A 23,696-nucleotide genomic window follows, 5' to 3' on the forward strand; every position below is an offset into this window, starting at 1 on the left:
CCTTCGCTTTATTGCTTCATACCTTTCATATTGGAGTATGTCCAAGTCACTACTTATTCTGACTCTGGTGGCATTTTAAATAATGCATGCTTGTTAATTTGAGAACAGTGTTACCAGTAATCTCCCTGTGTAGGAGATTCTTTTAATAAATGATTCTTTATTTCCTATATCTTTATGCTTATTTATATATCTTTTTATGCTCAATTCTCAAATAAATTTCTCTACAGTCTACATAGCATTTGTACAGATTGGAGGACAGATTTTAAACTCCCTTTAGATAGCGTACGTTATTAAAGGTAGAGCATGCTGCCAGTGTCTTATAGGCACAGTTAGGATCTTATCATTGGATTGTCGCTGTAGAATAAGCCCTTGTTGAAAACTCAGGTGGGTTTGCACTCTGGACAGTACACGATACTGAATGGAAGCAAAAATAGGCTGCTCGATTAGTTTGCTCAGTCTGATTTTCATGTTTTTCTCTCATGCAGCAAAGCTGGAAAGCACAACTCAAATGTAAAAAGTGCAGTTGTGTGATGTTGTGTGATGTCTTTGGAAAACCCAAAAGAGAAGATTGCAAAATCTTGATTGACTCTGCAGCTCAGCAGTTACCGACAGAACTTGGTTTCATTATTTAAGGTTACACAGCCACTGAAAAACTTGCTGCCCAATCCTTTCCTCCTTTAGTGCTAGGGATCACAAGGCTTCAGTGAGTCAGATCTGCTTGCTAAACAGGCTAAAAGCTTTTTATTTGTCACATTTGTTTTCATTTGGAACAACAAGCTGATGAGAGCCATTGTGCAGCTAGAAATGTCAGCAGTGATGTGGTCTTGCATCTATTTAAGCTGATTGCGAAACTGACTCTTCATATTTAAAAGTATTTTCGTTTACACAGTAAATACTGCTAACAGTGTCAAAACACATTAGAAAGGAGAAATCGTTGACATATTCTCAGTAACCGATTTGTTTAGCTGCCACAAATGCATGGAGAAATAATTTCAGAATTCTCAGTTTTTCTCGCTTTTCTGTCAGCGAAAGAAGAGAAATGAGCCTTAGGAAGAAGATTCCAGTCTCACGAACCATGAAGATGCCAGGACAGTTTTTATTTTTAAGAAATACAGGGTCTGTGCAGCCTGTATCATGTACACACATACTCCAAAAGGTTTAACCACCTGGGATGCAAGTAGGGGGTTAAAGTTGCTTAAAGCATAGGTGCCAGGGTTAACGGCCTTCTAAGATAAGCAGTGACAAGTACTGTTACGTTCCCACCTCTTGAGTTTTTCTAATAGCCCGGATGCAGTTAATAACTCCTAAAGTATGGAAAAGTTAATAAAGAAATCAAATACGTACCGATACTGTTTCTCTGGAAGTCAAAGGACAGCTCCTGCAATACGGACCTCAAGGGGTCGTCTCGTCCAGTCACCTGTTGAGAGCAGGATCAGCTAGAGCAGAGTGCTCAGTGCTGTATCCAGTCCAGTTTTAGGTATTTCTCTCTATCACACACATACAGTATCTTGCCAAAATTTGTGTCTGCTCTCTCATGTCTGTTGCTGCATGCCTCCAAGAAAGGTCTAGCTCCATCTGCTGTATGCTCTCCCGTTAAGCAGTTAAGCTAGCTGTAAGAGCTCCTCTTAGCCTTCATTTCATAAGGCTGAAAAGCAGTTCTCACAGCCTTTTTTCATGTCGCATGCTCTGCCCTCCTGACCACCTTGGTTGCCCTTCACTTGACTTGGTTTAATTTGCTTCTGGCTTTCATGTGCTGGGGCACCAAAACAGCACCATTTTGCAGCTTGTCAAGGCCCCTCTGAACAGCAGCCCTCCACTCTAGCATAGTTATCAATCAGTCTTCCCAATCTGGTGACATCTTCGTGCTTGCTGAAAGTGCAGCTGTTGTCCTGTTGTCCAGCTCGTATTAAAGACTGTAAACCTGTAGGCTTCAGCATTGGTCCAAAAGAAACACCACTAACAGCTGAGTACCGGTTGGGCTTTGTATCACCGATTACAACCCTTTAATGTTTTCTACCCTAATGTTTTCTACAAAAACAGCCATGTTTTCTACCCGTCTTGTAGTCCGTTTCTCCAGTTTGTATTTCACTAATTTGGCTAAAAGGATGCTATGGGAAACCATGTGAAAAGTCTTGCTGATGTCAAGTCAAACATCATCCACTATTCTCCTCACATCCTCCAAGCTAGCCATCGCATCACGGCAGGCAATCAGGGTTGGCAGGCGTAAATCTGTGCTTGCTGTTCCCAGTTGCCTTCTTAATCTTCACGTGCTTGGAAATGGCTTCTAGGAGAATTTGCAGGAATTCCAGTGTGTTACACCATGGCAGGAATAAGAAGTTTTTCTATGAAAGCCAAGAATACTATAGCAAAGCCTACTTTGAACTGTGCTGTTATATTAGAGCACCACTTGTATGTGTTCAGTCGTGTTAACTCATACATGCATTGCTTTTAGATGATTTCTCTCTGTCTCTGTCTCAAAAAAACTTCTCTCTTCATTCTCAACATGCCTTGTGTACTCATTTCAGGCTTACAGAATAATTCTGATCTCTGTATACAGTTTGGGGAAAGGAGACACTTATGTTCAACACAAATTGGAGGGGAAAAAAAGCATAGCTACTATATGAGACATACTGAGAGCAAGTTCACACACCTTCAAGCTGGGCTTTCAAAATAAAGAGCAAGGGGAAATCCCGGCTGTGCTTTTGCTACCGGCCTCCAAAGACAGCCATATTTTCCTTAAACCAGTGTTAATATCTTCAGAGTGTACGCATCTTGTCTCTACAGCCTCAGATGGCGTTTTTTGGGAGCAGTTCCCTATTGTATGCTGCTTCCTCCATTCTTTCCTAACTGCACAGATTTATCCAGTCCTTAGAGAAAGCCCTGGGCATGTAGTCTTATATTACATTTCCTATAAAATGTACTCTAAAAATAAATTTTATCTTTGCATTCATTACTCACCAAACCAGTAAGAGATTTTACTCAAATGCTTTCTACATTTAATTGGATTTTCATATTTGATCTCAACTGGTGTTTTTGTTCATGTTGGGTTACGGATGTTAGCTATAACCTGGTATAAATTGACTGATGATGGCTTTGGATGTGTTTTGTTTTCCAGCATACAGGGGGAGTTGGATGCTGAAGCTGAAAAAATGAGGGTATCCCAGCAGGACTTGATTTCAGTTAATGAGTCTGTTTACACCCCAGACTCTGATATAACTTCACCTGCTATCAATAGAAACCTCATCCAGAAGGCTGGCTACCTGAATCTTAGAAAGTAAGAAGGCTGTTCTACTTGCTCCTTTCTTTAATTGCCGACTTGTTGCTACATATTTTTGTTTTAGATCTTGAAGACTCCTCAGGTAATGAAGTTTTAGACCCCTCATTCACTGTGGTAGCTTTACCTCTCAGCTCCGAAGTATTTCTGTCATCTTTGACAATATGTTTTAGAAGTTTAAACCAAATTAGAGGCATTTGAGGCAGTTTCCCTGAACACAGAAGTTTACTTCTGGATGAATTCACCTTCAGGGATATTTCCTGTGTTCAGCTGGCTAAAAATTAGAAGCCTATGGGGCAGGGCTCAGATTGTTCCCAATTCTTAGAGCTAATGAAAACATAGTGTTTACAAAGCTATATTTTGTATTTAATACGGGTTTTCATAAACCACCTTGTTTGCATAACTAGAAGTTTTGTGGACAATGCAAGTGCATAACTTGGAATGTATGCCATACGTAGAGTTACTTCTGCAGATTTTCCAAATAAAATCTTCCATCACCTTCCGCAGGAGCTATGTATATACAGCAGCAGAGTTTGGTGGCATATAGTAACCCAGCCTATGTAATTAATTAAGCTTCAGGTCATTTCTGTTTGACTAGTAATCTTCTTTTCTGTTCTTTTTTCTTTGTATTGGATATTTGTTTATTTCTAGCAGCATTCTAAGAGCTGGATTACAATATAATAGAAAGGACTTCATAGCTAGGGAAGAGATGGTTTATGAGGTACTACTTGCAGAAGACACTTTTTCTTATGATGGCTCTGTTTTGAAACTGCTCATGCTGCTCATCAGCTGAAAATACTTTTTTTTTTAATCAATCTTACTAGTATTTCATGTCAGTTACTCAGTACTAACAATTCATTTATTCCTTAACTAGGAGATAAAAAGATTCTCTGCAGTAACTTGGGATGTTTAGAATTGATTTATTTCTCCAGCTTTTATTAAGGATTAGTCTCTGCTAGGAATAGGTGATGTTTTTACTTCTAAACAGACTCATCATTAAAAAATGTCCAGGGTTGAACATAAAGTTCAACTTTAGCACCAGGGTATGTTTGAAGTTTCGTAAGGTCATTTGGAGTCATTTCTAAATACCAACGAGTCTTTATCATTGCATCTTCTCTGTAGTAAAACAGGTCTGGTGACTACAACTTGGGAAAGACTGTATTTCTTCACTCAAGGTGGCAACTTGATGTGTCAGCCGAGGGGAGCGGTAGCTGGAGGATTGATTCAGGACCTGGACAACTGCTCTGTTATGGCTGTAGACTGTGAAGACAGAAGATACTGCTTCCAGATTACTACTCCTACGGGCAAAGCGTATGAGAGGTTTTCTTTGAGGACAGCCGGCCATGCCTACCCTTTCAGATGCTGTGTCGTGTAAAACATGCTTGCTGTAATTGTAAGCCTTTCTGGGTTTCCAGAAAGCTGTTTCCAAATTAAAACCATGTTCATTCCCATCCTCCCCCACAACTGCCTGAAAAGCAAAGGCAGTATTTAAAGCTGCTTTAGCTGCAGCTTATTTGTGATTTTTGTTCTTTTGATGGTGAATAGAGACAAAGTTTGGTGGCTTTATTATAAGACTGGGAGCAAGACATTCCTTCTGTCCACTGCTAGCACTGATACACTATGTTTACATTTTAGGGGTATAACTCTTCAAGCAGAAAGCAGGAAGGAATATGAAGAGGTAAAAATATTGTCTTAATGTTTGTCATTTTTGTATACAAGTGAGCTTGAAGAGCTGAGTTTCATTTTTGCCTTCTAGTGGATATGTGCCATCAACAACATCTCCAGACAGATATATCTCACCGACAATCCAGAGGTAGGAGCTTGTTTCCATATTTCAGTCCATTCCTTCTAACTTGCGTTGCTGTTGTTCTTTACAAGGCAATACAACCAGCGTACGTATGTAAAAGAGTTGCTGTTTTGTTTTCCTAGGCAGCTGCAATCAAGTTAAACCAGACAGCCCTACAAGCAGTGACTCCCATTACTACCTTTGGGAAAAAACATGAGGTTCACCATTCCAGGTAAAATGCTCACTTTCATGGACTAGAGTCTGCTGTGTGCTCAGCTGTGTTCCTTTTACAGGGCAGCAGTCACCCAGGCCTGTCTGGGTTCTGGCTTCACAAGCTTTTTTTATTTCCAGCAAATTCGTCTATTTCTGATGTTTCCTACTGAGAGCCAGAAGAGATGTAAAGTGTTGAGGGTAATGCTTATTGCTCCACGTCGCAGCTTTGAAGATCCCTGTAGGTGCCATTGTGTTTTTGCTGTTTCTTCTGAAACAAGCACAGTGATTTACTTCTAACCATTTTTCAGTGAGGGAATGACTTGTAATGTGGATAATACAGCAGAGCCCCCGCTATACATTTAAATAAGTTTATTCTTGCACATTACTGCAACCAATTCCTGTCAGTCTGACACACGATTATGCCTTGCGAGGGCTTTTAAAATAGTTGCTTTTGTTCTCTTGTGCTCGTTCAGGTCAATCAATAAAGATCCCTGCCACACACACACACACACCCCTCAAAAATTGTTAATAATGCTCTAGGATACGCTTGTATTCAAAATGTGAATTTTATGTATGGTTTCTCTGTATCTGTTTTGTTAATAATCCCAGCATCTTGCCCATTAGGAATTCTTCAGACTCCATGATCAGAGTTGGCTTTCAAGCCTCGTGTTGGAGTAAATTCCTGCTTTCAGCAGCAATGTGATAAATAAAATAGGGCAAGTTTGTTTCATGCTGACTTCTGCACAAAGAGCATTCTCTGTAAGATTTGTTAAAAAATTGTATATTTGTGTTCAGGTGTTTACTTCTAGAAATTCAAACCTTTTCTAGATCTTCTGTCTCTCAGACCAATGCCTTTATTATGATTTATTATTCCCTTGATTATGACTGCTTTTAGATTCCAGAGTTCCCCTGTGGGCATGGGGAATGCCAGTCAAGTGACTTTCTTTCTCATTTTATTAGGAAGTATAGCTGTTTCACTTTGATTAGAATTTTATACATAGAAAACTATCACCAGATATTTTATTGGGCAAAGCAATGAGCTATTTCCTTGATAACTAATCTCACAAGTCACTTTTATGTCTGTATACAACCAACTTCGTAGAAATAGAAGATGTTGCTAGTAAAACCAGTGTACTATATGTAGTGACGACTTCTGTAGCTGTAGGAAACTTACAAATTCATCCTCTTTGAAAAAGGTGCAGGAAGAGGTCTGGCCCAGTATGTAATTGTTAACTACCACCTTGTAATAAGCCTGTGGCCAAGTGAGACCTCAAAAATATGTCAGGATCACCATTTACAGGCTTAGAAACAAATTCAAGTCTCTGCTGTTTGCACTGGTAATGTGACTGTAAATATGGCCACCAGAGGGCAGGGAGGCAAACAGCAACCTATTTCCTGTCTGTCAGTCCACACAGAGTTGGTCTGCAGTCAGGTTTCATATACCAATATTTTTTTTTCAAATATTTTTAGGTATAAAAAATAAAATGAAGATTTTATTAGAGTCCTCAGTAATAGGTAAATAAAAAATATTCTCATTTATGTTAAATGAATACTGGTTCAATCTACTTTGGATTCTTTTGGATCTTTGGAAATCTTGTCTCCATTCCAAAGCAAAGATATGGTGTCAATGATTGAAACTTTTTTTTTTTTTTTTTCCATTTTCACTTTAGCCAGAATGTAAGGAATACAGAAAATGATAAAACAACGCCCAATGAATCAGCTGGTGCTCAAGACTCCACACAACTCATTGCTCTTGGAACACCGATTCAGTTTGATATTGTACTGCCTGCCACGGAATTCCTGGACCAGAACAGAGGTGGCAGGTATGGTCAGAGACAGCAGTTGGTCACTTTGAGTGATTTCAGAGGAGAATATTAGGTATTACAGCATTTGTATGTGGTGACCAGTTTTTATTCTTATTTCACAGGCGTGCAAACCCATTTGGGGAATCCGAAGGCAGCAGCAAAAATGAGGAAGAAGGTCAGTGCTGCATTTTTCCAGATAAAGGTAGTCATGATCTTAGGCATAATTCAGCTGTCAGCCTATCCGGTGCCTCTTAGTGAAAGCACCTGACATCATGGAGCAGCAGTAACAACCTATAGTACAGTTGAAGCTAGTTAGGTTCAGAAGCCTGTCTTTTAAATATCACTGCCTATGAAGACAAGCAGCTTTTTCCTTGATATTCCAAGCTGTATTCCAGATTAGCTCTATTTCAAAAATTCAAAGGCAAAAAGATTTGGGTTTTAGTCCTTTTTTTTTTTTTTTTAATAGGAGCTGTTGAATTCTTTAGAAGGGATTTGATGGGACTGTATTATAGCTCTGCTCAAGTTTGAGAATGCTTAGTATCCATGTCTTACCCACAGGCACTCTGAAATCCACAATCTAAGTTTCAGAGAAGAGTACAGGATATAGCTAGGAGCAGCAACGTGTCTCTGAGTGAAAGGAGTTTCTTACTGCTGCCTCCTTTCCCCCCTCCCAGTGACATGCCAGTAAAAGGCAGCAGTTTTGAGCTGTGTGTGCTGGTAGAGTAAGGTCAGATTCTGCCTGTGCACCTATTCTCAGTGGCAGTTACAACCACTAACAACCACTGTCTGGAACCAGCAGCCCCTATCAGAAAACTGTTCACAAAACTGAAACAGACCGTAGTGATTTGAACTCTCACTTGAGCGTGCTGTCCCGGCGTGAGGTAGGATGGCTCACAGAGGAGCTGTGAGGAGCAGGCACCTCCACACTGCGGGACACAGCAGAGCGCACAAGGCTTCAGTGGCTGCTTTGTGCCTCAGGCATATGCTTTATACCTTGCTCACCACTGAACATGCAGGGAGGTGGATCAAATGACAGCTTTTTCACATAATGGCTACGTAATTATAAATAAGAGAGTTACGGTGATAGTCAATTAGCAGGGAAGGATTTAATGAAAACCTCATTGGAACTACCTGCAGTGTGGTTAGAAGGTCATAAAATTAAAGCAAGGAGTACACAAAGTTTAAAGAATAAGTTTGTTGGCAGCTAAGGCTCATGCAAAACCATCAATTTATCACAGTCTGTGTGTTGTGGTCCCTCCACCTGATAGCAAGATAAGCAAAGTAAATTTCACTGGCTAATCAAACAATTCATAAAGCTGCTGAGCAGCTGTGCTTCTTTTTTCCTGCTTGCTGCCAGTTTAGGCAGTTTAAAACTGGGTCAGAGTGACGCCTGGCTCATAGAAGGAAGCCATCACCCACACAGTCACCACCCACGAGTTTACTGTTGAATTTCCAAAGGGGAAAAAATAATTCCATGGGTATTTTCCAGCTACTGGCAAATCAGAGCTGCACAGTGAAAGCTTTCACGCCTTTTATCTTCCAGATTCACTCTTGCAGCAGATGTTCGTAGTTCGGTTTTTGGGATCTATGGCTGTCCAGTCAGATGACACGAGTGAGGTGATTTATGAAGCCATGAGACAAGTGTTAGCTGCTCGTGCCATTCATAACATCTTCCGTATGACTGAATCCCATCTCATGGTCACCAGCAAGAACTTGAGGTACTGTAAAATCTTCATTGCTTATCCCGTGTCAGTATTCTGTTCTCTTCATGCAACTTGTGATTAGTAATTTTTGCTTTTCCAAAGAAGGCACCCTTCAAGGGAGCAAGATCCCAAGATTCACTTTACTTAGTGAAATACCCTCCTGACTTGTTGTAAGAACATCCTACTGAAATTTAATAGGATGCGTTGGGTTTCTAAGACCCTACAACTACACAGGAAAAGATGGAAAAAGAAAAATGCACTGAGAGATCCTCTTACCTCATATGTAGTAACAGCGAGAGAGGCATTGCTCTGTCCTGTTGTCAGTATTGTTGCTGTAGAATATGGTTACGCAAGACGTCCACTTCAGCTGGATTGCATTTTAGTACCGGCACATATGGCATTAGCTCATGCGGGCAGAATATTTACCAAATTAGTGATTCAGAAAGATGTGACCAACAGGTAAAGCAGCTGAGAATCAGGGTCTAGAGTTGAATTTTGCCATTGACTGACTTGAAGTCATGGCTAAAGCATTTGATTCTGCGCGCATTTCCTCATCTGTAAAATTGACTCAGTGGTTGCCTTACTATTATAAAGCACCTTTAAATGGCTGATAAGACTCATTCTAAAACCATTTACTTTCTTCTTCTCCCTACACACAATTGCAGGTTAATAGATCCTCAAACTCAAGTTACACGAATAAGTGTAAGTAACTTTGTTTTGAATCCTGTTTTTCTACCGCAGCATTGAATACTTAGTCACATGAACCTTAGCTCTTGACCAAGCTTACTACATGCTGATTAAAAAAAGACTTCTTTTATTGTAATTTTCCAGTTTGAACTTGCCACTGTGACACAGTTTGCTGCTCATCAGGATAACAGGAGACTGATTGGTTTTGTGGTCCATCTCAGTGAGACTCCGGGAGAAGAATCCATGAGCGCATACGTTTTTGAGAGCAACACAGAAGGAGAAAAGGTTTGCGTAACGTTTATTAATATACTTTATTTAGAAAACAAGTCCTGGGCTTCTTGGCTTACACATCTGGGAAGCAGTAGTACAGAAAGGAGAGTAACCAGATTTCTTAGTCGGTAAACATGCAGTGGCCTGTGTCTAAAAAGGCCCCAGTCTGTTGTATGTGCTGCTGCATTGGCTATAAGAAGGAAAGGGTGCGATTGCTAATACACGCATTAAGAGATATGGAAAAGCATGTCTGCGTCTAGCTGATACTGAAAAAATGAATTTATCAGTGATATTGAGACAAACACAGCTAGAAAGCTCTCACCAAAAAGGCAGCCATACTGTGTTAACAGCACTGCGGCGCTTGTTGTGTGTCTTGTAATAAGAGACTTCTAAATAAGGAAGATGTTGAAGAATTTTTCTCTTAAACAACAACAATCTGAGGCATACTGGGGGAGATTCCCAGGTTTGGAAATAGTTTAGTGAATAAAAGTTCACACAAAAAAAAACTGAGTACAAAGATAAACTTTAGTTCATCTCTAAGAGAGCTTTGAAATAAGACTGCTTTATTTTTATGTAGTTATTACAGTGAATTGGTTTTCTACCTCTCCTTTTACACCTGTATTTAAAACTAAGTTTGCATCGAAGCTTCTGTGTTTTAGTCCTGATTAAGCAGCAAAACCCGTAACAAAAACAAAAAAACCCTGATCTTTACATACATTTCTCTTTCTAGATTTGTTACGCCATTAGCTTGGGAAAAGAAATCATTGAGGCACAGAAGGTAAGTTTGTTTGATTCCCCATAACTGTCTGTCTTTTCTGCTTTTGGTGACAGTGTCCAGGTAGCTCTCCTGTACATAAGAAAAAAGCATCCCTACTCGTAATGACAAAGTTTTGCAGGCATTTAAAAACAGTCTCTAGGGTAGCTCATAACTGCAAACTTAGTTTGACTGTAGTAGCTTGATTTGAGATAGAACTTGCCACCCTAAATCATATTCAGAACTATACAAATCCAGGTGTTCATGTTTGTAAGGAAGTTGTGGACAAAGTGTGAAAAAAAAACTTGTTTGGATGAAGTACAAATTGCGTCCATTACCATTTCATTTCTAGAAATTCACATTCCTTTCTCCCCTAGGAGAAAAAAAATCTCATGAAGACTTTCCACTTAAGTGTTGTGTAGGAGTACTTATATGAATTGGCATTACATCTTTATATATATTTTTGATGCTATGATTTCAGAACAAATTGTAGGAATGAGCTTTGTCATAGTCGATAAGCACACATATAACAACTTACCCACACAGTTAAGGTATTCTCCATGTCTTTCTCAGCAATATAAAGTTCAAAATAAAAGACCCATTTTTACATACTGTTGACCTCTTTTTTTATTTTTCTTCAGGACCCAGAAGCATTAGCTCAGCTAATGAAGTCTGTGCCATTAACAAATGATGGAAAGTTCATGCTTCTGAACGATCAGTCAGAAGAGGATGGAACCACACATGAAGAAGGGGAAGAATCAGAAGCATAAGAAATCCTGGACCTTTCCTACCTCCTATCTGGGAGCAGGAAAAGCGGGGAGTCTTCGCAAGAAGCTCAGTTTTTAAATCATCTGTGCACACTCAAGGCCAGCTTCCGTCATCCTGCTAGAGAGAATGTGGTGTCTTTGCAGTGGAGTCTCCTCTGGCTTTACAGTGAAACAAAAGCAGAACCTTGGCCTTTGGGAATTTTTGCATTTGTGAATGTGTAGTGTAGAGGGGGGTCAGGGAAGCTGACAATCCTAGGAGATGTTTCAGCATTAGCCCTTTGCTGCTGGCAGTTCAGACAGCAAAACTGTCAGCCACAAAGGATTAATGTTACTTCTGCAGATTAACAGTGAGAAGCCTTCATTTCTGCTGAAATTAGTACAAATTGTAAGTTGTCAGCTCCTTTAAAAAAACATCAGGCCTCAAACTTCCTACCATAGTCAGTTTTTATAGTTTGCATGATTATGTGCATCTGAATGAAGGTTAAAAATGCACTATTTACTTTATTTTCAGATGAAGTTATTTTTAGTCTAGTTTAAGTGTAACAAGATTTATCTTTTGTGCTAGTCTATTTACAAAACAATTTGTTAAACACTAAATTTTTCCTATTAATATAATCTATTTTTATATTGCGTCTGGAATAAGCTTACAAAACAAATTTAAGTGCCTACTCTTACCTTTATGGGGACCGCACTCACATTCTGTAATTAAATTTAAATAATGGACATAATGTACCTCCTCGATTTATTATTCTAAATACCACTGACATGCAAACATCAGAAGTAGTCAACAAGTGGGGCATGTTAGCTGTGTGCAGTTTTTCTACGGTTAGGTTTCTTAAGTTGCCAGAGACAACTTGTAAGACAAATAAGTACTTTTATAGAGTTCTTTGTATTTTTAACATTGTGGTGACGTACAACAGCGGAGAATCTACCAGCAATCTTCAATTTTAAGAAGCTGAGCAATAAAATGCTAGATTATCAGTCTCTAGTACATTGACTAGTTTCACAGTACATTCCTGAAATTAAATGCTGTGTGTCTTGGCTAGTAAGTTTAGATTTTTTCCCCCCTCCATGAAGTTGCATTTTGCAAGAACAAACAAAAATAAATGGAGTACTGGGGGGAAGAGGCAGGAGGGCATCCATATGTGGCATTGTTTATATTAATCAAGATAAGGTAACTGGAACAAATAGCTGATGTTCTTCAACTGAATTTAACTCTTCTCAAGCACTTAATAGGAAACTAGGTTTTCTGTAAACAATATGTGCTACAGCATCTGAAAGATTACAGTTTGCAAGTGTTTGACATGGAATAAATTCGTTTAGTTGGTTGCTGAATGTTTGTAAGAACCATGGAAGACAACTGTTAGTAACTGACACAAACACTTCTTCTTAAATAAAAGTTGAAGCTGTCATATTAAAAAAATTAAAACCTCCTGAAGTGCTGTTACTGAAGACACTGAGAATGAGGTTCTGAAAATTACATTTATTAACAGTTTTATGTACATAAGGTACTCTACTCACAAACCAGACTGAGGTAACAAAATACCCTTTTGTACAATGAGTTAGAAAACACTGTTACATTTGGTCCTTTGTACCTGAGAAGCTGCAGACAGCTGTTGTTGATGGACATCAGGTGAAAACTCAAATTTGCTTCTAATTAGAACCTCTGGAACCTACCCTTCAAGCAAAGCTGAACACACACCAGCACTTTGCTTCGCAGGGAAGCCCAGACCACTTGGGTGCTGCTGGGGCCATCGGTCAGCACCACTGGTCAGTGACAAATGCCTTTTGACCTGGGGGCTGAAAGGCAATGAGGGCATCAGCTGCGCTCTGCTTCCCCTACCTGATAGCACCAGGAGGAAAGGCAAGGCAGCCCCGTGGCTTCTGGCATAAAAGGACACAGCACCACATCAGAAGCAGGTTTCAAGACCTCTGGAGGAGCTGCTGCCACCACCTCCACCTACAACAGCCTCGTCACAAGACGAAGCGCAGGAGGGCAGTGGTGGTGGCTGCCTTCTCAGGGAGGTAGACTGGCCTTCAGCCTGTTCTGCCCCTGACTTGAAGGAGAAAGAAAACTAGAGATCCATTTTATGTCCCTGCAGTAAACTCATCATCCTCACTTCCCTTTTTCACCTCTGGGAATTTTGGGTGAGCAACAAGTTCAGTTTAGTTTGGAGGATTATTTTGTATTATTTTTAGATCCATCATCATCTCCAGCCAACCTGTTGGAGCCCCTTTTGTTCCTAAAATCAGCACAGGAGGGCAAAAGCAATGAAAAGAGTAGCACCACAACAAGAATTCTGCACCCCTTCCCGGTAATTGGGACAGAGGAGTGCCATCCAAAACCAGGACCCACTTTGTATTTCAGATGACGAAAGCTTTCGTTATCTATGTGCTGCTACATGACAAAAAGTGTAAATATAATAAACTACAATCCTGTATTAGCAAGAATAGCTCTATTATCACTGTACATATTTGTTTGTATGTATATATTTTTGCCACATATGGTATACATTCAGGTCCCAACCTCAAACAGGACTCTATAAAAATAAGCTCATGTCTTTTCTGTAGAATTTCCATTACCAGAACCACATGAATTTGTTCACCATCATACGCATATTAATAACTGGAGTATCACCTAGCTGAGATGGTCTTTCCAAAAAACGTGGGAGAAGGAAAAATAGAAATGCAGACTTCATTAGAGCACAGGTAATGCCTTGACTGTATGTATCTACCTAGCAAGTCCATCCTGGGGGGAAAACAAACACTATGTGTGAGTCTGCTGTTGTTGCAGAATCAAGAGAGTGCTTGACCACTCCAAGTCAGGAACTTCCATGCCTTCAGATGAGATAGGAGTCTGGAAGTAGGTACATTGCAATTGCAACAGTATGGAAATTATTAGGAACAGCCAGACTGCTGCTGCTGTTCTCAGCAACACTACTGAGCGCGTTCAGTGCGGGCACAATTTGGTCAGAAAAAAAGCGTACATAAATTATGACAAAAACTATCAAAAATAAATCAAGTAATGCAGCATTTTTTAGGACAGTCTCTGCAGTCAAACAAACAAACAAACCCTTTAATGAGCCCAGCTGATTTCAACAGTCCACAAAGCTTCTGGGTCATGTTTTCAGAGCCAATGAAAGGACTTTCATCAGTCTGGTCTCTCTCCAGTTGCAACAAAAAATTTGTCCTAGTTTTCCAAATGCTGAACTGACTCGCAGGAAAGAATGAATCAAAAAGTCTGCCAGGAATTGTCTTAGCTACTAACACGAGGGTGGGGGGAGAAATTTGAACCATTTATATTAAAGCATTACTTTTTTGACGGGGGAGAAGGGATGGAATCAGAAGAGATGAAAGAAGCTTTCAAGTACAGTCTTAAAATACAGTTAAGAATGCCAAAAACCAAAAGGTAATTTCTCAGGCTGACTAGAGTAGTTTCTTCTAGCTAGTAAAACCTAAAAGTCTTATGTTCTGGGAGATTAAAACACAGGAGTATCTTTTAATGGAACCGGTGTTTACTTTTAAGCTAAGTCTAGCTATTTACTTAAGTCAGGTATCTGAGTTAACTCTTGTACAACCTAGAAACCTCTACTTGCAGGCATTAACAGATGTTAAAATTTATACAGAGTTCTCACAGTGTTCAGCAGCTTCTGAAGCCTGCAGTGCAATTATTGTTAATAACCAGGCATGTAAGACTGTATTAACAACACAGACAATACAACAGACCTACAAAGGCTAAGAAACACAGATTTGAGGCTGAAACTTGCAGTTAGGCACAACATATTCATGAAGTATAAGATCACTTAATAGGTACAGACACTCATCACACAGTGTCTGGTCATAAAAGGAAGAGCTGATTGTGGTTCTGTCTTGGCTCTTGATTTCCTTACTTCTGTGGATGCAAATCAGACCTTCAGTGTGAAATGAAAAGTAGTTTGTTATCTTCACTTTTCTGTTTTCCCCTTTCTCTGATATTGAGGGGGGGGGGGAGAAGATTCAGGGAAAGTAAATGCTTGGCAGGATCTTAAGCTCCCAGAGTGCAAATCCCATACTAAAAATAAGGTTTTGTGGAATAAAACATTAATAAGGACTTCCACATTGTGCAACAGTTTTAACATACATTCACAAGGTACACCGTTATACCCACAGTGTAATTTGTGACTGCATTAAGCAAATACAACAGGACTGCATACCCACATCTGGACAACGGATATTGCACCATATTTTTCTTCAGTTTTCTATTTCTTGTTGAACAGATAGATGTACAAGTTCAAGTCTTCGATCAATGGCCTATGAGTCTTTTTTCTTTTTTTAACAGTATGTTAGAGATGCAAGAAAGCATCTAAAAATTAGTAAAGTTTTCTTCAGTATATACATCTGTAATTCAAAATAACTACCTCCAAGCTATATTTTATGTAGTTATTTTCAATCTAGAGAAAGTGCTGTAGATAAGTAACTCCTGAAAAATATGAGTTGCTAAAGGAAAACTGAACAAAAACAGACCTAGCGTCATTGGATGCTAGTATACTATTACACATTTTCTATTGGGTTTTACAGACCAAGTAAGTTGAATGCAGAGTTTTTACCCCTACAGAGCGTTACTAATTTTGACAAGAAAATGAATTATTTGAGTAAGTAATTATCACCCATACCAGCCATATCATTTCACAACAGGATCTGCAGGCGTAGAGTTGGAAAGATCTCCGTTGCTTGCTTTAACAGATTCTTCTATAAAAATAAAAATTGGAGACATGGATTATGTTTAACATTTTACTCAAGGCAGTAAAAACAGTCTTAGCATATATATCATGTTGCTCTCATAAAACATTTGAAACACTATACCATGATCACGTATGCTAACTGACCTTGTGGTACAAAGGATCCTGGCCCTATGAAGAAATTTGTATTTGGGTTGTAAGGTTTCTTCTCATCAGTAGGATTACTTGTGTAAAGATTACATACACGTACTCAGACATAAATATTGTGGTAGAAGGCAATGATACAACCATGTCCAAATCTTTCAGGCTGGTATGCCTTTCCAGCTTCCCTCACCACAAAACACGTTTTTCAGAGAACTGAACACGTACCATGACAGTGAATATTTTACCTGAAATATAAGTAACTGTTGTCCTACAGAACGCTCTCCTAAAGAAGCGAGGATTGTATATCTAGTCCTACTCACCACAATGCTCATAGTTGGCTTTTGAGTAGCACATTCATTTGAGAAACACCACTGAACATCAAATATAAATTCATACTAAAAGATTTTTCTTTATGAAATGTTTTCCTAGTACAGAAGAAAAGTGATCTTTGTCTCAGTGACAGTAACCTCACAGATCGTTTCCATCTTTGTCAGAACTAAACAGAACTGGTAAATTGTTTTCCATTGTTTAAACACTGCTACATTCAGCCATGAGAGAACCGAGTTTCTAAGTAACTTGTAACAGAACATCTACATCGTAATCCTTGGGAGCTTTCTCATTTCTTTAAGAATTTTTCCAAACCCAAGAGAATTTCCCATAATTCTTGAGGGAGACTATATAAGCATGAATGTAAAATGCAAAATTTCCATGTTACCTAAGTCAAGAGAGTATATATCACAAGTGGAGATCTTGCCCTTTGAATGTAATTCAATGGTAGACCAAAACATATCATAAATATTACACATGTGAAAGTCACGTATATCTGCATTATCTGCCTATGTGAGTTGAAAAGCAGCTACTAAACAGCAGTTGAAAAACACCAATTTCGCATCAAAGGTTGTACAGAAAAAACTGTTAACAACATTAGTAATGGAGAGGGTAAATATGATGCTAAAGTTACTGAGTTTAATATTACTGCAAGTATGCATTCTCCCTGTCCCTGGTTTTGCTTGTTTGTTTCCAGAAGTCCAGCTTGAAATTTAACTTTTCCAAAGAAGGACTCCTGTTCTTGACTACTTAATCATCCTGAACCTCATAAATTTTCTCAGTAATACCGATTCAACCCAATAGCAAGAAAGCAACTATGGAAAAAAGGAAAAGAGCATTTTCCCCACTAAGACACTCTTGGGAACCTAAGTGTTCTACACATAGTATTCACTCACCTTCCTTTTCTTTCTTTTCCTGGTTTTCTTCTGCTGCAGTTTTATCTGCTCTGAAAAAAATTCTTGCACTACTTAATGAAAAATAAAGGAGTTCAAATTCCTAAGTAAAAAGATACAGAAGAGAAGTGTCAGTGTATCACAAGAAAGACTTTGTAGACAGATTAATATTCTTCAGAAGCATCAAAGGCAACTAGACTTCAGTATATACATCACTTATGTGCTGTAGAAAATCTTCCTCAATTCATACCCTTTCCACATGCATTTTACAAAAAGCATAAGTCAGCCAGAATCTCTAAAGAGTAATTTAAGCAAAGCAGCATCGATGCAATAAACCTGTGACTAATCCACTGGGGCTGGATATGAAGTTTGCAGCCACAGTGAGAATTTGAAACAACTTGCACATGGAAAACTATGCAACCCAATAATTTAGATGACTGCGAGGTAGATCAGTTTCTGAACAAGGTTCAGTGATATACATGCTTGTGTCAGTCATGCAGGGCTTTCTCTATTCTAGCAACAGCTGTGCTTTTACAGAATGTAATCACCGACTATTTATAAACAAACATCTGCAGATTTGTCCCATAACCCCTTCAAATGAAAAGCAAAATGAGAGAGAAAGGCTTTTATATCTCAGATAGAACCTGAACTACTACACTTGAAAATTTAAGTGTATCTTTCTCCCGTTTGACAGCTGGTATGCTGTCAAACTCAGTAATTCAGCGAATTAACACCCAAGCAACTCTGAGGGTTCACAGTGTTATGTTAAATTTCTTATAACTAAGATTTTACAAAAAAGTTGTTAGCTCCTGTTTAAACATTTAGGTTTCAGTTGCATTCAACTTTTGTCTGGTAGACAAAGACTTCCAATCAAACAACTCAGATTCCTGACTCACACAAATATCACAAATGCTTCTGACATCCCTTCAGATAGTACACCTCAAGTCTGTTTTTATTTTTTTGTGTTTTTTTTGTTTGTTTGTTTAGCATTGTTGCTCTAGACAATGCTTTATGTTGTTCTTGATAATCTCCCTCAGAAACCTGCTCCCTGAACTGTGCTGAACTCAACACATAACAGAACTAGACCCATGCTATACCTGTAAGCAAACTTCCAGTCGCTTGTGAGTAAGGTTCATAGTTTGCAGCAGTTTTTCATCTTGATTAATGGACTGCACATTCTGTTGCTTAGCTACTGCTCTTATTTCCTTCACATACTTCTCTCTAACAGACTGGAACCAGTGCAGGGAATCAAACTCCTGGTACTGATCCAAAAGCTTCAGAATGTAAGCCACACCTATAGTAATTAACAAACCATGTGCCAAGTCAACATGCAATTTATAAAAACATTTTGTGAATGTTATTAATGGATCAGTTTAAACTGATAATTTCCATGCAATTAGAATTTAAATTGCAATTAACTTACATTTAAATCTAACAGAAAAAAGAATTGTAATAAAGAACAAGCTTCGATTTTTAAAAGCCTCACAACTTATCCAAAGACTTGCATGAATTCTCATCTGCTGAGACCTGCAGGCTTTGAAAGAAACCAGGGAGTACTGACATACGACAAAACTGGCTGCTGCCATAACCAATTATTCCATGCTTAAGAGATTCTGAACAAAATAGACCCCAAGTCCACTGTGCTGGAGCCAAGACAATCCAAATTTCTATTATGGGAACACACACATAAAAGACAAACGTTTCTTGCAAATATCCATTATGTTGGCTTACCTAAATGTTTGTCAGCAAGCTGAAACTTACCCATGGCAAAGCCATCATCAGTGAAAGCTGCTCCGCTTTTGTTCTTCTTATTCAACTTCTCCTTACAACTGATTGAATGCTCTACAAAATTGAGGGTCTGAAAGAGTGAAAAAATTGTCTTGGAGTCATCAGCAGACATAAAAAAAACCCACAAGATATTCACATGCTGTTAGATATAATTCTTTGCCACTATCTATGCTAACTGTGTCTCCCATCATGAGGCATTTTTTTGGAAAAGCTTGTCCTTTTTCTAGAATTTTGAGGAAGAAAGTTACGTTTTGGAAAACATTTGCATAAGTAAAAACATAAGGTACATCTGCTGTTCTTGTGAGACTATCACTTAGCAGACTGTTGCTGATTAAAGGTAAACATGTACATAAATAAAGGATAATTAGAATAACCAGGGTTCCTGGAAAGCTTAAAAATACCACTGTCTTAAAGCTACAGTGCATTATTTCACTTTACTTAGAAATTTATAAAAAGATTTAGTCAGCCTTACACTTACAACAATATTGAACAACAGATCCAGGTACTAACACTAAGTAATGGGTATTTGTCTGTATGCAGTAGCTACTCTAAGACATGTATATCTGAGTACATTAACAACTTCTCAAAAAACTATGAAACATTTTCAATTTAACTACACTGAAATGCATTTTATTTTCATCAAATGATGGCATTTTCTTGAAACCGTGTTAATCAGAAAAAATTCCACAAATTGTAATCAAAAAGTGCAAAGTGTTTGCCTTAGCCCTTTACTGGCTTTCACTTCTATCACCATGACATACTCATCTTCTCAGTTTTATTAAATTCGTGGCATATATTTATCTGACATTCCAAAATTAACTTCTAAAATGGTGTTCTGGTTTTGGCTCGGACAGTTAATTTTATTCATAGTAGCTGGTATAGGGTGGTGGTTTCAATTTAGGATGGAACTAATGTTGCTAACACACCACTGTTTTCACTGTTGCAGAGCAGTGCCTGCACAGAGTCAAGGACTTTTCAGCTTCTGATGCTGCCCTGCCAATGAGGAGGCTGAGGGTGCACGAGAAGCAGGGAAGGGCCAGAGCCAAAACAGCTGACCCCAAATGCCCAAATACATGGAATGTTATGTTCCATAACACATGGCATCATGCTCAGCAACTGAAGCTGAGGGGAAAGGAGGAGGAAAGGGACACATCTGGAGTGATGGCGTCTGCCTTCCCAAGAAACTGTCACAAGTGATGAGCCCTGCTTTCCTGGAAGGAAACACCTGCCTGCTGATGGAAAGTAGCAAACAGATTCCTTGTTTGGTTTTGCTTGTGTGCACAGCTTTTGATCTACCTACTGAACTGTCTTATGCTCTACCCAAGTGTTCTCGCAATTTTACCTTTGCAATTCTCTCCCCAGTCCCACTGTGGGGGGAGTGAAGGAGCAGCTGTGTGGTGCTGAGCTGTCTGCTAGGGTTAGACCACACCAAATGGGATGTTATACCTACCATGCAATTAATCTGTTTAGACCATTTAGGCCTTCAGATGGAACTGAAAAGAAAAACAAGGCTTTGGACAACTACCAGCAAAACAGTTCTCAACACAGGTCTACTCATAATTAAGGAAGAAAGCATAACATGTTAATCAATAGCCATAAACAAAATATTGAAACAGAAACTTTGGCTTTTATTTTTTTTTAAAGTACTGGTACAAACAATAAATATACTAACCAGTGGGGGAACAATTATATAGAAGTTCCGCAAATGCATATTCTTTGGGCTGCGGAATTCAGGAGCAAATACATCCACAAGCATTTTAAAGTATTCCGTTCCTTCTGCAAAGTTACGTGTGAGGTCACTAAGGACAGAGTCCAACTGCCTGCAAAGGATAAGCAATGTGTTACCTGTTTTCTGCTAGAAGTTTCTTTACTTACTCATCTCTCCAAGTAAAAATGCTCCCTTCACCCTTTGGCTACACCTACAACCCAATATTCTGACCAAAGAGTCCAAGATGACACCCTGCCTCTGCAGCCACCTTGAATAATATAGTTTGATTTAATTTTCTCAAAAGTGTTCTATAGAATACTTGTTCCTTTTCTCTGAGGCCCTGAATATTAAAAAAAGATGTCGGACAGGTGGTGAGAAACACTTGTTAGCCTTTAAACCACAAATACATTATCAAGAAACCAGATTCAGTAACAAGTTTCTTAGTAAAAATGATACTTTATATTCATTTTTAAAACTGCTTATATTTTCTATGCTTTTAACACATTTTTGCATAAAATTACTTTAACTTAACACATGCACACACACAAGCAACCAACAGTTGCATTTACAGTTTTAGAATTACAACTCTCTCATCCGAACCCTGCCCCAGACCTCAAAGCAGGATATTAGGGTACCTTGCTGCTTTCTGCGTTTCTTCTGAGAGTCCTTCTTCTTTCACCAGCTCTTCAAAATTAACTATGTCTTCCAGATCAGGAACAAACCTGAAAACTTACTGTTTGTTAGGATTATCTTCACCTGGTTATATTCAGTGAAGTATCTAACATAGTTTATAGTATATTTAATTTAGTCTTCTGGGCTCAAACTACTTGTTTGAAGTTATATCTTATCTGCAATTCTATTCTCATCTGAGTCCTGTTAAATCCACTTCTAAATACACACAAAATTATTTATACTTCTTTTACCAGGCTACCATCTCCTTTCTCTAGCACTTGCCCTTGATAACTATAAATTTATTAACATTTGCAAGAAAACCAACTATGTTGGTACATAAGAGTCACTAGATCTTAATGACCTTGTATAAACATATACTTCTTTACACACAGATAGATGATCTTATCAAGGAAGTGTTAATTTCAATTTTAAGCTCTTCAAGATTAGTCCTATTTTTCTTTTAATGGACCTTCTTGAAGTGATTAACATTAGGAATTACTTAATTATGAACTAATGACTTACATACACATTCCATTAATTCTTTTGCAGTGTATTTGCCCATAATTTGTTTGATTTTTGGTGTTTTAAGGCAACCATTGAGCAGATCTGAATCCAGGCAATATTTTTGATAATTCTACTTCAATGAAGGAATAAAAATGGACTTCTTAAATATTTAATCAAATTATATATTATTTATGGCAGGTGGGTGAGCACCTTTTCAAGGGAATATCACCACAAATAGGGAACAAAGGAATGAACAAGAGAAAACAGAAAAATCAAGTATTTGTGGAAGTACCTAATTGCACTGCTACAGCAGTGAAGTCCACCAGATCTTATCATTCGGACATAACCCATAGCATTGCCTTTAAAAACAAGGGAAAAAACAGAAGGAATTTATAACTATTTAAATATATATACACACACATATGCACACACTTCAGCATTCCTGCAAGTTCTGAAACAGGAATTAAAGTTTCCGTATGGTATTTCAGCTTTTAAAGCAGTTTCTTTGCAGAGTTTAAAAAAAAAAAGATAAAAGACATTACATTGAAAACTGATGTAAAAAGTCTGTCTAGATGAGTAAAACACAAGATCATCATCTAGCAACACTGAGCTCACTTGCATGATAGCCTAAGGGCCAAATAGCACAAAATCTTTCCTCCAGGCACATTGAATTCCATTAAGTTCACATCAGTCCTACACATCTACAGTATCAATGGCTAAAAATACCATCATAATTTCATGCATTACTCAAAGTTATTTCAGCTAAATATACAGCCTTTTCCTGAAAAATATGAAGAGTATTTTACTGGGAAATATACGCAATCTGGATAAAAGTCACTTCCATAAGGAAAAGGAGAACCTAAAAGGAAACTGGGTTCTATGCAAGTTGTAGATACATTTTAGATTATGACATGCAAGGCCCAGTCCTGTGCCTTTAGATAAGAGTATTTATTTTCCCTGGGGTATAAGTGAAGCACTTTCCATCTGACTAGGTTTAGCCTGTGCTAAGAGTTCAGTTACAAGACTATGAAGACTTCTTCCATTTACTAACGTTTATAAGATTGTCTTAGATAGCATTTCATACCGATTTGACTTATGAGTTGTCTGAACTGGTCAAGGTAGCTCTGGCCATCTGGGGTTATTCCAAGTTTTCTGATGCCTCTGTTGAATTTATCTGCTCTTTCAAATGGATACTACAAAAAAAAATACAGTAATTTGTAAAAAAAAAAAAAAAAAAAAAAAAAAAAAACTGCCTAACCTTAAAAAGTCTATTTTTTCATCATGTCAATACTATTCTACTTGCAGTGTATCCCTACCTCAGTGACAGCTTCAGTATTTTTTTAAAAATTATACACCTGCCTGTTTCTATTAGTTTGTATAAATCATTTGACAAGTCACTTCTGCAAACTGAAAAATGAAATAGAAATGTTACAGTGAACGAGAAAGTATTCCTACAAGAAAAAAAACACTTGACATGCAAAGAAGCTGATAGCATATTTTACTGAAATACATTGCATGTTACATTTTTGAGAAACCAGTTTTCCAGCATAGGAAATCAGACCCTAGTCCTCAAAACCTGACTGACTTGAATAAACGTCATATGTCCATATCATTTTGGATTCTATCTGTAAAATCTTATTATTCAAAACTGACAGCAACTGTTAAGCATGATTTGAACCTGAA

General features: G+C 38.3%; 2 protein-coding genes across 6 annotated transcripts in view; one reads left to right on the forward strand and one right to left on the reverse strand.

Annotated features, from left to right (window-relative positions):
• The window catches only part of APPL2 (adaptor protein, phosphotyrosine interacting with PH domain and leucine zipper 2), a 37,920-nt gene extending 25,238 nt beyond the window's left edge, over positions 1-12,682 (forward strand). The window contains exons 10-21 of the mRNA XM_040560147.1: positions 3,116-3,274; positions 4,397-4,585; positions 4,910-4,952; positions 5,031-5,087; positions 5,204-5,292; positions 6,944-7,096; positions 7,201-7,253; positions 8,622-8,796; positions 9,447-9,483; positions 9,613-9,753; positions 10,469-10,516; positions 11,134-12,682. Of these exons, the coding sequence (XP_040416081.1) occupies positions 3,116-3,274; positions 4,397-4,585; positions 4,910-4,952; positions 5,031-5,087; positions 5,204-5,292; positions 6,944-7,096; positions 7,201-7,253; positions 8,622-8,796; positions 9,447-9,483; positions 9,613-9,753; positions 10,469-10,516; positions 11,134-11,262 (1,273 nt within the window). The 3' untranslated portion in view covers positions 11,263-12,682. The remainder of the gene's footprint in view (positions 1-3,115; positions 3,275-4,396; positions 4,586-4,909; positions 4,953-5,030; positions 5,088-5,203; positions 5,293-6,943; positions 7,097-7,200; positions 7,254-8,621; positions 8,797-9,446; positions 9,484-9,612; positions 9,754-10,468; positions 10,517-11,133) is intronic.
• Positions 12,683-12,727: 45 nt separating this feature from the next.
• WASHC4 (WASH complex subunit 4) overlaps positions 12,728-23,696 on the reverse strand; it is a 43,077-nt gene continuing 32,108 nt past the window's right edge. For 3 of the 5 annotated variants that reach the window (XM_040560091.1, XM_040560131.1, XM_040560123.1), the window contains exons 26-34: positions 23,098-23,206; positions 22,306-22,372; positions 21,473-21,559; positions 20,802-20,949; positions 19,103-19,199; positions 18,439-18,635; positions 17,345-17,444; positions 15,912-15,987; positions 12,728-15,170 (exon numbers count right to left, since the gene is read on the reverse strand). In XM_040560091.1, the coding sequence (XP_040416025.1) occupies positions 15,920-15,987; positions 17,345-17,444; positions 18,439-18,635; positions 19,103-19,199; positions 20,802-20,949; positions 21,473-21,559; positions 22,306-22,372; positions 23,098-23,206 (873 nt within the window). In that variant the 3' untranslated portion in view covers positions 12,728-15,170; positions 15,912-15,919. Of the gene's footprint in view, positions 15,311-15,911; positions 15,988-17,344; positions 17,445-18,438; positions 18,636-19,102; positions 19,200-20,801; positions 20,950-21,472; positions 21,560-22,305; positions 22,373-23,097; positions 23,207-23,696 lie in introns of all 5 variants that reach the window. The other 2 variants (XM_040560112.1, XM_040560101.1) reach the window with 2 other exon arrangements.

The sequence above is a fragment of the Cygnus olor genome, chromosome 1, assembly GCF_009769625.2.
Source record: "Cygnus olor isolate bCygOlo1 chromosome 1, bCygOlo1.pri.v2, whole genome shotgun sequence".
Taxonomy (NCBI): Eukaryota; Metazoa; Chordata; class Aves; order Anseriformes; family Anatidae; genus Cygnus; species Cygnus olor.